The sequence below is a fragment of the Martes martes genome (assembly GCF_963455335.1).
Source record: "Martes martes genome assembly, chromosome: 9".
NCBI lineage: Eukaryota > Metazoa > Chordata > Mammalia > Carnivora > Mustelidae > Martes > Martes martes.
The window spans coordinates 65,548,857-65,562,365 of NC_137896.1; the positions used below are offsets into that span (position 1 = coordinate 65,548,857).

Below are 13,509 nucleotides of genomic sequence, written 5' to 3' on the forward strand. Positions count from 1 at the left end.
GGGCTCTTGCTTTGGGTCCCAAAGTGCCTTGGGGATCCCGGACACCCACTTCGCCACCTCGCCCCTGAACTTGCTTCAGAGCCCCTCCCCTTCGGCCCGCGGGCCCCGCTGGCCCCGCCTCCGCCGGGCGCGCGCTCTGTGGGCGGGGTCGGCTCAAGGAGCCGCTCCGTGATTGGCCGCGTCTGAGCAACCGGGCGACGCCCTGGTCAACACGCCGCGCCATTCGGGCTGGGGTCACAGAGAACTCCAACGTCTGGAATTCTTCGCGCCAAGCGGCGACCCTTCCCCTGCTGAAGTCGCTGCTTTATCAACCAGCGGCATGAGCGCCTCACCGGCTCTTTGGGGTCACAGGGCTCCCAGAGGATGAGAGGGCGGCTGCTAAACAGGAACCTCCTTGTCTTTCACCCGACAGACTGCCTCGTAAGTGGGATGCGATCCCTTCCACGACAGAACCTTCGAGGTTTCTAGGAAGCTGTGGAGGGAAAGCTTGGAATTACGCAGTTTCCTACGTGGACGCCCTCCACAAAAGTTATTAAGCCACTTTCCCAGGTTCACTGAACTTCTCTGGTCCTGGCGTCAGGCTGAGACACAGGTACAGGACCCCTCCTGTTGCGAAACTCTTCCCACCCTACCCCACTCCCCGCGAAGCTCAGCCGCCCTGGTGGAGAACCAGCTTTCTTGGTTTCCCACTTACCATAGGCCAACAGCAATAAGAAGGTGAAGTGCACATGGGTTTGGAGTTAATACAAGAACCAGGAGAAAGTTATTTTTAAGAAATAATGATAAAATGAATAGTCCAAAACAGGGATCTGCGTGGATTACAGCTTTCTGCAACCTTCTGGTCTGGAATAGTCTTTGGCTTTTTTCCCATTTTTTTTTTAAGATTTTATTTATTTATTGACAGAGAGAGAGAGAGAGATCACAAGTAGGCAGAGAGACAGGCAGAGAGAGAGGGGAAGCAGGCTCCCTGCTGAGCAGAGAGCCCGATGCGGGACTTGATCCCAGAACCCTGAGACCATGACCTGAGCCGAAGGCAGAGGCTCAACCCACTGAGCCACCCAGGCGCCCCTCCATTCTTTACATTTACGTGGTTTTCCACAATCACGTCACTAAGACAAGCCCCGTTTTCTTTTCTTTTTATATGGGCATGCAACTTCCTTAGTTTTGGTTTCCAGTTGGTAGAGTTCTCTTATCTTCTAGGGAGTTCTTGGTTTCCCTCTCAGAAATGGTCTTCCTAGAGCAGCCTCGTTATTCTCAGATTTTCTTTTCTTGACCCCATTTTCTTAACTGTGGGCCAGTCCATTTCAGTCTCCTTTATGCTCCCACATTATTTGAGCAGATGATCACAGGCTAGCCTTGCTCCTCAGGGCAGGAGAATGGAGGGAGGAGTCGATTAAGGGTGTCTGGGGGAGAGTTGCTCTAGAATACCCATGGGGCTTTGTCCCAGCTTCCTTTCTCCCTGGAACAACTGTAATTCAAAACTCACATAAATCACAAGATATACCCACCTAATCTAGACTTCATTTCAGCAAGGACTAACAAGGATATAGGCAGTTTTGGGTGTTGATAATAAAACAGAAGTATACCTAATGTTTAAGCTGAATTAATGGACTTGAATATGTGCGTTGTGCCTCAGTCTCTGACCATATAGGACATACTCTGTTAAACCATGAGAACTTCCTCTAGGTGCTCCCCTCAGGATGGCCTTTGGGTCATCTCTTGGCTGCCCACTATGAGCAGACTTTAGCAGCACAGGATGACTGTGCTTGACCCCTCTGGTTCCTTTAGTTGGGGCCTTTGACTTGTGCCCACTTAACCTTTCTATTTTTTCTGCAAGCTCTCCTTGCCTGCTCCTGCCTTCAGCTCAGCCTTTCACTCCCCCGCCTTCTCCCTGTTTATACTTCTTCATTCTCTTTTGGAAATCCTTTCATATTTCCCCAAACTTAAGCTCTTCACGTAGCTTTTAAGACTTAGAGCAGGGTTCAACTGGATTTGTTGTTTCTTGCTTCTGGATTCCTGTTCCCCAATTTGTAATAACCCCAGATGAAGAAATCCCGAAAGACCACAGTAATAATAATAACAACATAGTAATATGTGGAAAAGAGTGTGTCTCTATTAAAGAGACAGTTATTTCCTGGTAAGAGACTTGTTTGAACTAAAAAATCGTTGCCTTGTTTGAAAAATCAGTATTCTCAGTAATTCTGAGTGATCAGTTTAATTCAGCTCAACACCCTTACAAAGTGCCTGCTGTTTTTAAGGCACTGTGCTGTGCTGAGGATAGTCATACAGTTTGTCCCTATAGTCACTGAACCTTCTTTTAGTGTAGAGAGGATGAATCTGAAGTGCCGGAAGTCATATTGGTGAAATGTCAAAGCAAAAGTGGGAGCTTTGCTGGGAAGATGTTGCAGAAGGTTGGTGAGGGGGTCTGGAGAGGCTTAATGGAGGAGGTAGAGCTTGTAGTTCATTGAAGGTTAAGATTTCCCATAGGAGAACCACCTGAGACCAGCTTGGAGCTTGGAAAGGGGGTGGACAGTGTGTGGAGGGGTTTCTTTCTCAGGTCATTTGGGTTCATTGCTCTGACAGTATCTCTTATCCAGTCTGAGTAGAATGATCCCTTCTGTTGGGAGATGCCCTTTCTTTCCTTCCCTGTCTCCTTGGATTATTTCCATTGTCCAGTTGCTTTCATTTCCAGTAATATGGGTCTTCTCAGGTTAACAAATCTTAAGAGTCAAGATCTGAATCAGATGTGGTCCGTATACACTATGGAGTATTATGCCTCCATCAGAAAGGATGAATACCCAACTTTTGTAGCAACATGGATGGGACTAGAAGAGATTATGCTGAGTGAAATAATTCAAGCAGAGAGAGCCAATTATCATATGGTTTCACTTATTTGTGGAGCATAACAAATAACATGGAGGACATGGGGAGATGGAGAGGAGAAGGGAGTTGAGGGAAATTGGAAGGGGAGGAGAACCATGAGAGACTATGGACACTGAAAAACAACCTGAGGGTTTTGAAGGGGCGGGGGGGGGGGAGGTTGGGAGAACCAGGTGGTGGGTGGGTATTGGGGAGGGCATGTATTAATGGAGCACTGGGTGTGGTGCAAAAACAATGAATACTGTTACACTGAAAAGAAATTTAAAAATATATATTAAAAAAAATCTGAATCAGAATGACTCATATGCGTTCTCAAATTCAGTAGAGCCAGCCAGACCTTTTAAAAAATATTTATTAAAAAAATTTTTTTTAAGTCACGTGAGTGCAGGAGGCACTGGGGCATACCCCTTAGCTGGAGGATTCAGTTGCCTTCTGTTTGGAGTCAAGAACACGTCCCTTTGGCCTTAAAATGTATGACTCTCCTGAAACCTTTTAGTTTCCAAAATCCAGTTTAGTTGCCTTATAAAGACATTTTACATAGCTGTGCTGCCATTTTAACCTATGATATGTAGCTCCCTCTAGTAAGAAGAACATAAGAGATGGGTGAGTATGTGTCAGGGAGAAGAAAGATGAACTGGAAATGATGACATAATCAAAAATCTTTATTCTGAGTTTCCTTTTCTTGTTTCTATGGGAACCGTTAGCCAAATTTAAAAGTCCTTCAGCTGGTAGTCTTTGTTGGCCAGATCTCAAAAAAAAAGTTGAAGTCTGTTCTTCTTTTCATGTTCTGTGAGTCTAACGTAGGAGGAGAAGCCCAAACTTAATAGCTCGTATGACTGGGAACTTAGGTGTGAAAAGGTACTTGAGGTAAAAGTGGTACAATTACTAAAGGTTAATGACTTTTAAATCATTTATTTGGACATAGCTCTTTCAAGCCTATCAAGTGCTTATCTATGCATAACTCATTCAGTGTTCATAATAATACTTCTAATATCGTTTCATAAAAACTCCCTAGCTTATATCCAGCTGATTTCTCTATTTGACTGATTTTCATATCGTAACAGAGACTTGCAGGAATGTGGTTGGAGTTTTAGAAATGGGAAAAGGGAGTATTTCTGTTGTTGAAAAGTTTTACAGTCCAGGAAACAAACACATGTGTTCCACACTCTGGGTACAGAGGTAAGCAGACCTTTCCTTCTCTCCCTGCCTGAAGTTGTGGTGAGTGGGTTAAGATTGCATTAGAGTCTGGGCCACTCCTTCCCTCTTGTGTACATGAGCTATATTTAGGCAGGTCTAGATAAGTTTAATATGTAGCATATTGCCTTGAGTCCAGTTGATCCCAGAACAGCTGGTTACGTGACTCAGAATGTTTAAGTCCAACTTTAAAATAAAACATTTGGAAAGTGAATCCAGGTATTCTAGCTGGGGTGAGCCACAATCTGGTTCTCCCCCTGTTGCTAGCTCCCCGTTAGACATTCCATCTATAGAACCAGTGTATTTCCTGTCAGGGTTTTACCCTCTGTATCCTCTTTGGACGTAAAAGGTCAGGTGCAATTATAATTGGAATACTAATTTATGATGAAGGTTCAGGAGAGAATGTTTATTTTCTAAAATGGAATAGCTTTGCATTTTTCTGATTATAAAAGTAAATCCTCTTTCAGAAATGTTTAAATAATGTAAACATTTAAACAATATAAAAAAATCAAAAACCACATATATTCCCACCACACAGGTAAAACTACTATAAACTGTTGGCAGTTACCTTTCTAGATGTTTTTCTCTGTGTATATATGGGGATGTATGGATAGATATTGAACTTTGCAGATATATTTTAGCAATATATGTGGGTATCTTCTTTGTCAGTAAATAAGCATCTATATTAAACATTTTTAACTGGTAGATTGAATTCCACTTAATGATTGTGCTGTAATTAATATTAAACCTATCCTTTGTTGATGTCAGATTGTTTCCAAGTCTTCAGCAAGTCTGATTTTGACAATTGCTCTTATGGGAGGTCTCTGTGACTTAGATCCTAATTCAGAGATGGAGCTCTCAGCCTCATCTTCCACCATCTCTGAGCCGCAGCTGCAGGGGCAAGAGAGACAAAGCAACACCAAAACAGATTTGGCCGGGCAGAGTCTCATCTCATCTGAGGAATGGCTTCAACTGCATGGGCTTAAGAGCAACAAATTGACCTTGAAACAGATTCTGTCACAGATTGGATTCCCACATTGTGAAGGTAAAGTACTCATAAAGCAACGCTGGTTGGGAATCCCAACCAGCTTGCCATCCTGTAGCCTTTGAGGGGGCTGCATCAGTTCTGAAGGTCCCCCCCAAACCACAGGCCTCTGATCTTGTTTTGATCTCACATCCTTATCCATAAAAAATGTGCATGGACCCCCAATATGTGTTTGTTACCTAGGTGTATGATTGTCAGTCCACTTACTAAACATTGCTTATTTTCATTGCCTAAATATTGCTTAATTTCATTCTTAGTCCTTTTTAAAGATGAAATAAAGAAATAGAAGTTGTATGTATTTCAGCAGATATCTTCTTTATCTCTTGGGATGTGCAAACCCCTTTAGGAGGCTGTTGATTAAGACAATAGCTATGTGTGGTTTCAGGGAGAGTGTGCTATTTTACTGTTGTGGGTTGTCTTATGTGACAGGCTAGTATTTTTGAATACATTGCTTAGAAATTCGGTCCTGAACTCCCAGTAGCGCTGCCGTCCAACAGGGAGTATGGAAATGGGTGAGGGTGTGTTTTGTTTTTGCTTATATTTATTTTCTGATGACATACTGAGTTGAGTTGCTCCTGAAATATAGGGCCTGGGGACCAGGGATACAGAATGTCTTAGGGAGTGTGAGCTAGCCCAGAGTGCCCTGTCCAACATGGTAGTAATACCCCACTTGAGGAGCACTCTTTCAATCAGGGCAGTAGCCATTACTTGGATTTTACTAATTCTGGATTAGCCAATTAATTAATGAATTAAACACGTATTGATTGAGTGGCCAATAATACTGTGTTTCTGAGATTTTCACAGTTCCCTTGGCAGCTTTGTTCCAGACTGGTGATAAGGAAGGCCTAGGGGATGTGATTGTTACGGACTGATCTGGAGGCCCATTCTAATGCAAGGCCTTGCTTTTCAGAGCTCAGGCTGTGTGTTCCCATTTATCCTTCCACAAGGGGTGATACAGCCCTCTATCTTCTAAATGCAGGGTCTGTGGGATTTCTTTATAAGGAAACAAAGCAGTTTTTTTTTTTTTAAAGATTTTATTTATCTATTTGACTGACAGAAATCACTAGTAGACAGAGAGGTAGGCAGAGAAAGAGAGGGAAGCTGACTCCCTGCTGAGCAGAGAGCCCAGGACCCTGAGATCATGACCTGAGCTGAAGGCAGAGGCTTAACCCACGGAGCCATCCAGGTGCCCTGGAAACAAAGCAGTTTAATCTTGTATTTCAAGTAACTATAATTCAGTCATTAATATTAGTAAAAATAGCAATTCTTTATATTTTGTCAAGGATTTTTCAATCTAAGGTCATGGAAGATACTGCTCTACGATTTTATTTTCTTTTAATGCCCTTGCTAGGCTTTGGCATCAGGATTATGCTGGCCTCATAAAATGATTTGAAAGTATCCCCTCCTCCTGTATGTTCTTCTTCTTTTTTCATGTAGTGTTCAGTGGTTCCTTATTTATGTGTAACACCCAGTGCTCATTACAACACGTGCCCTCCTTAATACTCAAAACCAGCTTACCCCATCTCCCTACCCTTCTCCCCTCTAAAACCCTCAGTTTCCCAGAGTCCATAGTCTATCATGGTTTGTCTCCCCCTCTGATTTCCCCTCCTTCAGTTTTTCCTTCCTTTTCCTAATGTCCTCTGTGCTATTCCTTATGTCCCACATATGAGTGAAACCATATGATAATTGTATTTCTCTGCTTGACTTATTTTACTTAGCATAATCCCCTCCAGTTCCATCCATGTCAATGCAAATGGTAGATATTCATGCTTTCTGATGCCTGAGTAGTATTCCATTGTTTATATGGACCACATTGTTGAAGGGCATCTTGGCTCCTTCCACAGTTTGGCTATTGTGGGCATTGCTGCTATGAACATTGGGGTGCATGTGCCCCTTCTTTTCACTACATCTGTTATCTTTGGGCTAAATACCCAGTAGTGCAATTGCTGGGTCATAAAGTAGCTCTATTTTTAACTCCTGGATGTTCTGATGGTGCTTTTATATGGGTGGTACTATTTCTTCTTTAAATGTTTGATGGAATACACCAGTGAAACTTATCTGAGCCTGGAGTTTTGTTTGTAGGAAAAGTTTGATGAGAAATTCTGTTCTGTAATCAGCATAGAGTTCTTCTGTTTCATCATGCCTATTTTGAAAAGTTGTGTTTTTCAAGGAATTTGTCATTTTATCAATGTTTTCTAACATATTGACAAAACATGTTTCATAATATTCCCTTAACATTTTTTTGATGCCTGTAGAATCTAAAGGTGTTCCTTCTTTCATTTCAGATATAATTTGTGTTTTTTTCCTCACATCTTTCTTGATAAGTCTTGTTCAGGGTATATCATAACTCTTCAAAGAATCAGATTTTGGGTTTGTTGGTTTTTTGTTTTTCCCTGTTCTTTGTTTTCTATTTCATTGATATCTGCTTTGAACTTTATTATTTATTTTCTTCAACTTACTTTGAGTTTAATTTGCATTTCTTTTTCTAGCTTAAGGTGGAAACTTAGATAATTGATTTTTAAGCCTTTCTTCTCTTCTCATGTAGACATCTAAAATTCTTCTAAGCATTAGTTTAGCTGAATCCAAACCTTGATAGGTAATACTTTCATTGTTATTGAATTCAGAATATTTTTTTTTCTCTTGTGACTTTGTCCCTCGATTCATTTTTGAAATGTTTAATTTGTAAATATTTTAGGATTTTAAAAGAATCCTTGTTACCTAATTGACTACTATTTATGTCAGAAAACATAGCCTGTAACACTTTCATCTTTTGAAATGTGCTGAGATTTGTGTTATGTCCCAGGATGTGTCTTGGTGCACCTTTCATGCACACTTGAAAAGAATGTGTAATCTGCAGTTGTTAGATAGTATTTATAAATGTTCATTAGTCAAGATGGTTGGTTTTATTCTATTATAGATGTGCAGTGTCTTTAGAAATTTTTTTGCCTAGTGGCTTTGTCCATTTCTCCCTTTAGTTCTATCAGTTTTATTCATGTAGTTTGAAACTTTAAATACATACACATTTGGGATTGTCATATCTTTCTGATGAATTGACAAATTTTAATAATTTTTCAGTGTGCATCTCTATCTCATATGGTAGTTATTTGACATTTACTTTGATATTGATACAACTCCTTCAGCTTTCTTTTGCTGTATTTGCATGTAGCGTATACGTTTTCAGTCTTTTACTTTCAAACTATCTGTAGTATCTCTTTAAGAAGTTCCTCTTTAATCCGTTCTCATAATCTGTCTTTTAATTGTAGTTTTTGGTTCTGTACATTTAATGTAATAATTGATGGAGTTAGATTTAGGTGTGCCATTTTACTATTTGTCTTTTTCTTTCCTCTTTTTCTCATTTCCTGCCTTCTTTTGGGTAAATTGAATATTTTTAAATATTTCATTTCATCCCATTTAAATTTCAGTAGGCTTTTTAGGTATGCCTTTTTGCATTATGTTTTCAGTGGTTGCTCTCATGATTAAATTGTTGTCACCAGTCTGCTAAAAGTTAACTTTGTACTACATCATGTAAGATGTAAGAAGCTTGTAGCACTATAACTCCCTTAGCCCTACTCCTGTCCCTGGTATTATTGTTTTAATATATTTTATTTTTATATACATCATAAATCTCACAAGCCAATGTTATAATTACTGCTTTAAAAAGTCATTTGTCTTATAAAGAAACTGAGTGGGAAAAAATAGCATTTTAGAATCCACATATTTACTATTGATGATATTCTTCCTTCCTGTAAGACTTGCAGTTCCATCTGCTGTTTGTTTCTAAAGAATTTCTTTTAAGCATTTCTTGTAGTGCAGGTCCTTTGAATGACAGATTTTCTTAGTTTTTGTTTATCTGATTTTGCTTTGTTTTTATTTCACCCTTCTTTTTTTTTTTTTTTTTTTGGATAATTGGTTGATACTTCTTTCTTTTTCGGAGGGAGAGAGAGAGAGAGAGAGAGTGCGCGCGCGAGCGCCTGTGCATGGACATGCTCATGCGCATATGCGTGCAGTGCCGGGGGTGGGGCAAAGGGAAAGGGAGAAGAAAATTCCAAGAAGGCTCCACCCAGTGCAGATCCCTATGCCAGCTTGATCCCACAACCTTGAGATGCATGACCTGAGCCAAAATCAAGAGTCAGACACCTAACCAGCTGAGCCACCCAGGTGACCCACTGGTTGATACTTTTTATCCTGAAATAATGATAGCTTTACAGGAAGTTACAAAGATAATATAGACAGATCCCAAGTACCCTTTAGTGAGTTTCTCCTAATGGTTACATCTTATAAAGTTATAGTATAATATTAAATTCAGGAATTTGACATTGATTCACTGTATGTGAATAATTCTGTGTAATTTTGCCACTTGTGTAGATTTGTGTAATCATCACCACAGTCAAGATGTACAACTATTTATCATCACAAAGATCTCCCTTGTGCTACCCCATTATAGTTGTACAGACACCCTACCCACCAATATCCTTAACTCCTAGCAATCACAAGTCTGTTTTCTATCTCTAATTTTCATATGTAGAGAATGTTTATATAAATGGAATCATGTAGTATGTGACCTTTTGAGATTGGCATTTTTTCATTTGGCATTATTTCTTTGAGGTTCATCCAAGTTGTTGCATGTAGCAATGGTTTCTTTCTTTATATTGCTGTAGTATTCCAGAATATGGATGTACCACTGTTTGTTTAGCCAGTTACCATTAAAGGGTAGTTTCCAGTTTGGGGCCATTACAAATAAATCTGCTATGAGCAGTTTACAGGTTTTTGTGTGACCATAAGTTTTCATTTCTCTGGGATAAATGCCCAGGAATATAATTGCTACATGGTAAGTGTGTGTTTATTTTTTGTTTTGTTAACTTTTATTTTGTCTTGTTAAGAAACTGCTAAACTTTTCCAGGGTAGCTCTATTATTTATTTCAGTAATAATAGGAGAGAAACAGTTTCTCCACATCACCACCAACATTTAATATTGTCACCATTTATAGGTTTTAGCTGTTTTAATAGTTGTGTAGTGATACTTTGTTGTGGTTTTGTCTGTGTTTCCCTAACATTTAGTTTTGTTGAACATCTTTTCATGTGCTTATTTGCTCTATATTTTCTTTGGCAAAATGAATATTTCTTCATGTCTTCTGATCATTTTCTAATTAAATTTTTTTCAGTGTTGAGTTTTGAGAGCTCATTATATAATCTAGATATGAGTCCTTTGTCACACATGTGGCTTGCAGATATATTTTCCTAGTCTGTAGCTTATCTTTTCATCCTCTGAAGAGAGTTTCTCAGAGCAAAAGTTTTAAATTTTGGTGACTTTATTGATTTATCAATTTTTTTCTTAATATAGATCTTACTAATTCTCAAAGACTTTCTTCTATATTTTTACTGAAAGTTTTATAGTTTTACATCTTGTATTTAGCCCATGATCAGTTTGAGTTACTTTCTGTGTAAGTTTCATTTTTGGACTGTGGATATCCAGTTGCTCCAGTGCCTTTATTTAAAATCAAAATCAAAAGGTTTTTGCACAGTGAAGGAAACCATCAACAAAAAGACATTCACTTAATGGGAGAAGGTGTTTTCAAATAATATATCTGATAAGGGCCTTATATCTGAAGTATAAGAAGAGCTTATGCAACTCAACACCAAAAAAACCCAAACAACCTGGTTTAAAAATGGGAAGGGGACTTGAATAGACATTTTTCCAAAGAAGACATCCAGATGGCTAACAGGCCCACAAAAAGTTGCTTAACATCACTTATCATCAGGGAAGTGCAAATCAAAACTAAATGAGATATCACCTCATACCTGTCAGGATGGCTAAAAATAAAAAATACAAGAAATAACAAGTATTGGTGAAGATGTACAGAAAAAGGAATCCTTGTACACTGATGGTGGGAATGTAAACTTGTGCAGCCACTGTGGAAAACAGTGTAGAGGTTCCTCAAAAAATTAAAATAGAAATACCATATGATCCAGTAATTCCACTATGGGGTATTCACTCAAAGAAAAGGAAAACACCAATTTGAAAAGATTTTCATGCCTATGTTTACTACAGCATTATTTATAATAGCCAAGATATAGAAGCAACCTAAGGGTCCATAGTTAGACTAATGGATAAGGAAGATGTGGTATATACATGCAATGGACTATGATGGCTCCATAAAAAGGATGAGATCTTACCATTTGCAACAGTAAGGATAGACCTAGAGGGTATTATGATAAGTAAGATAAATCAGACTGAGAAGGATAAATACTACGTGATTTTATTCATGTGGAATCTAAAAAACAAAACAAGTGAGAAAGCAAACAAAAAGCAGAGTCAGACCTATGCAGGGGACCTATGTTGGTTGCCAGAGTTGGGGTGGAGTGGAGGACACAGGATTCCAGTTATGGAATGAATAAGCCAGAGGAATAAAAAGCATAGCAAAGGGAATATAGCCAATGATATTGAAATAGTGTTGTATAGTGACATGTTGTATAGTGACATAGCTACCTTACAGGGAGCATATATTGTTTTGAGAAGTTGAGTCACTATGTTGTGTACCTGAAACAAATGTAACATTGTATGTCAGCTGTATGAAAATTAAAAAATGAAATAATAAAATCAAAGACTGTCCTTGTTGTTTTGAATTGCTTTTGCATCTTTGTTAAAAATTAGGTGGTTGTACTTGTATGGGACTATTTCTGGGTTCTCTATTTTGTTTTATTTCTCTGTGTGTCTGTTTCTACCAATACCATATAGTCTAGATTACCGTAACTGTGTAATGTCTTGAAATGGGCAGACTGATTCCTCTGCTTTAATCTTTTTCAAAATTGTTTTAGGTATGGGGCGCCTGAGTGGCTCAGTGGGTTAGGCCTCTGCCTTAGGCTCAGGTCATGATCTCAGGGTCCTGGGATCAAGTCCCGCATCGGGGTCTCTGCTCCATAGGGAGCCTGCTTCCTCCTCTCTCTCTCTGCCTACCTCCCTGTCTACTTGTGATCTCTCTGTCAAATAAATAAATTAAAAAAATATATATTTTTAAAAAATTGTTTTAGGTATAGTTTCTGTGCCTTTTCATATAAATTTTAGAATAACCATGTCTGTGTCTACAAAAATATTGCTGGGATTTTGATTGAAATTGCATTAAACCTGTATATCAATTTTTTTTTTAAAGGAGCATTCGCCACATCCACTACTTTTTTTTTTTTTAAGATTTTCTTTATGTATTGACAGATAGAGATTACAAGTAGGCAGAGGGGTAGGCAGAGAGAGAGAGAGGAGGAAGCAGGCTCCCTGCTGAGCAGAGAGCCCGATGTGGGGCTCGATCCCAGGACCCTGGGATCATGACCTGAGCCGAAGGCAGAGGCTTTAACCCACTGAGCCACCCAGGTGCCCCAACATACCAGCTTTTTATTTAATTGATTTTCTTTATTGCTTTTCTGTGTTCAATTTTCCTGATTTCTGCTTTGGTGTTTATCATATATTTCCTTTTGCTTTGGATTTGTTTTGCTATTTTTTTACTTTCTTCAGATGGGAACTTAGATTATTGATTTGAGACTTTGTATTTCTTCTTATATAAGCATTTAATGCTATAAATTTCCCTCTTGGCAGTGCTTAAGCTGTGTTCTTCACATTTTTTATAGGCTGTGTTATCTTTTTCATTCAGTTTAAAGTATTTTTTAAAATTTCTGTGGTACTTCCTCTTTGACCCATGGATTTTTCAGAAGCATGTTATTTAGTTTCCAAGAATTTAGACATTTTCTTGTTATCTTTTTGTTACTGATTCATAGTTTGTTTCCGTTGTGGAGAGAACATACTCTGTTTGGTTTTAGTTCTTTTAAATTTTTTGAGTTTTTTTTTTTAATAGCCATGGATATGATTGGTCTTGGTATATATTCTGTGCTTTTAAAAGAATCTGTATTCTTCTGTTGTGTGTATTTTTCTATAAATGTCAATTAAATCTTGTTTGTTGATGGTGTTGTTGAGTATCCTTGCTGATTTTTTGTCTAGCTATTCTGTCAGCTGTTGAGAGAGCAGTATTGAAATCTTCAATTATAATTTTGAGCTTGTCTTTTTTCCTTTCAGTCCCATCAGTTTTTGCTTAAGATATTTGCAATCTTTTGTTTGGTGATACACTTTTAGGATTGCTATGTCTTCCTGGTGGGTTGACCCTTGAATTTATATAATGTTCTGCCCTGTCCCTAGTAATATTATTTGCTCTTTAGTTAACTTTTCTGATATTAATATAGTCAATCTGCTTTCATTTTATTTCATACTTAAATGACATCTTTTTTCATTCTTATGCTTTTAGCTTATATATGTCTTCATGTTTGAGGCAAGTTTCTTGAAGATATCCTATTGTTGGGTTATTATTTTATTTATTTATTTTTAAAGATTTTATTTATTTATTTGAGAG

General features: G+C 38.5%; 1 protein-coding gene across 7 annotated transcripts in view; it reads left to right on the forward strand.

The window, feature by feature from the left end:
* The first annotated feature begins 309 nt into the window (after positions 1-309).
* VWA3B (von Willebrand factor A domain containing 3B) overlaps positions 310-13,509 on the forward strand; it is a 210,518-nt gene continuing 197,318 nt past the window's right edge. For 4 of the 7 annotated variants that reach the window (XM_080813511.1, XM_080813512.1, XM_080813516.1 and 1 more), the window contains exon 1: positions 4,761-5,119. In XM_080813511.1, coding sequence (XP_080669637.1) covers positions 4,888-5,119 — 232 coding nt within the window. In that variant the 5' untranslated portion in view covers positions 4,761-4,887. Of the gene's footprint in view, positions 421-507; positions 593-3,992; positions 4,060-4,760; positions 5,120-13,509 lie in introns of those variants that run through there. The other 3 variants (XM_080813513.1, XM_080813514.1, XM_080813515.1) reach the window with 3 other exon arrangements.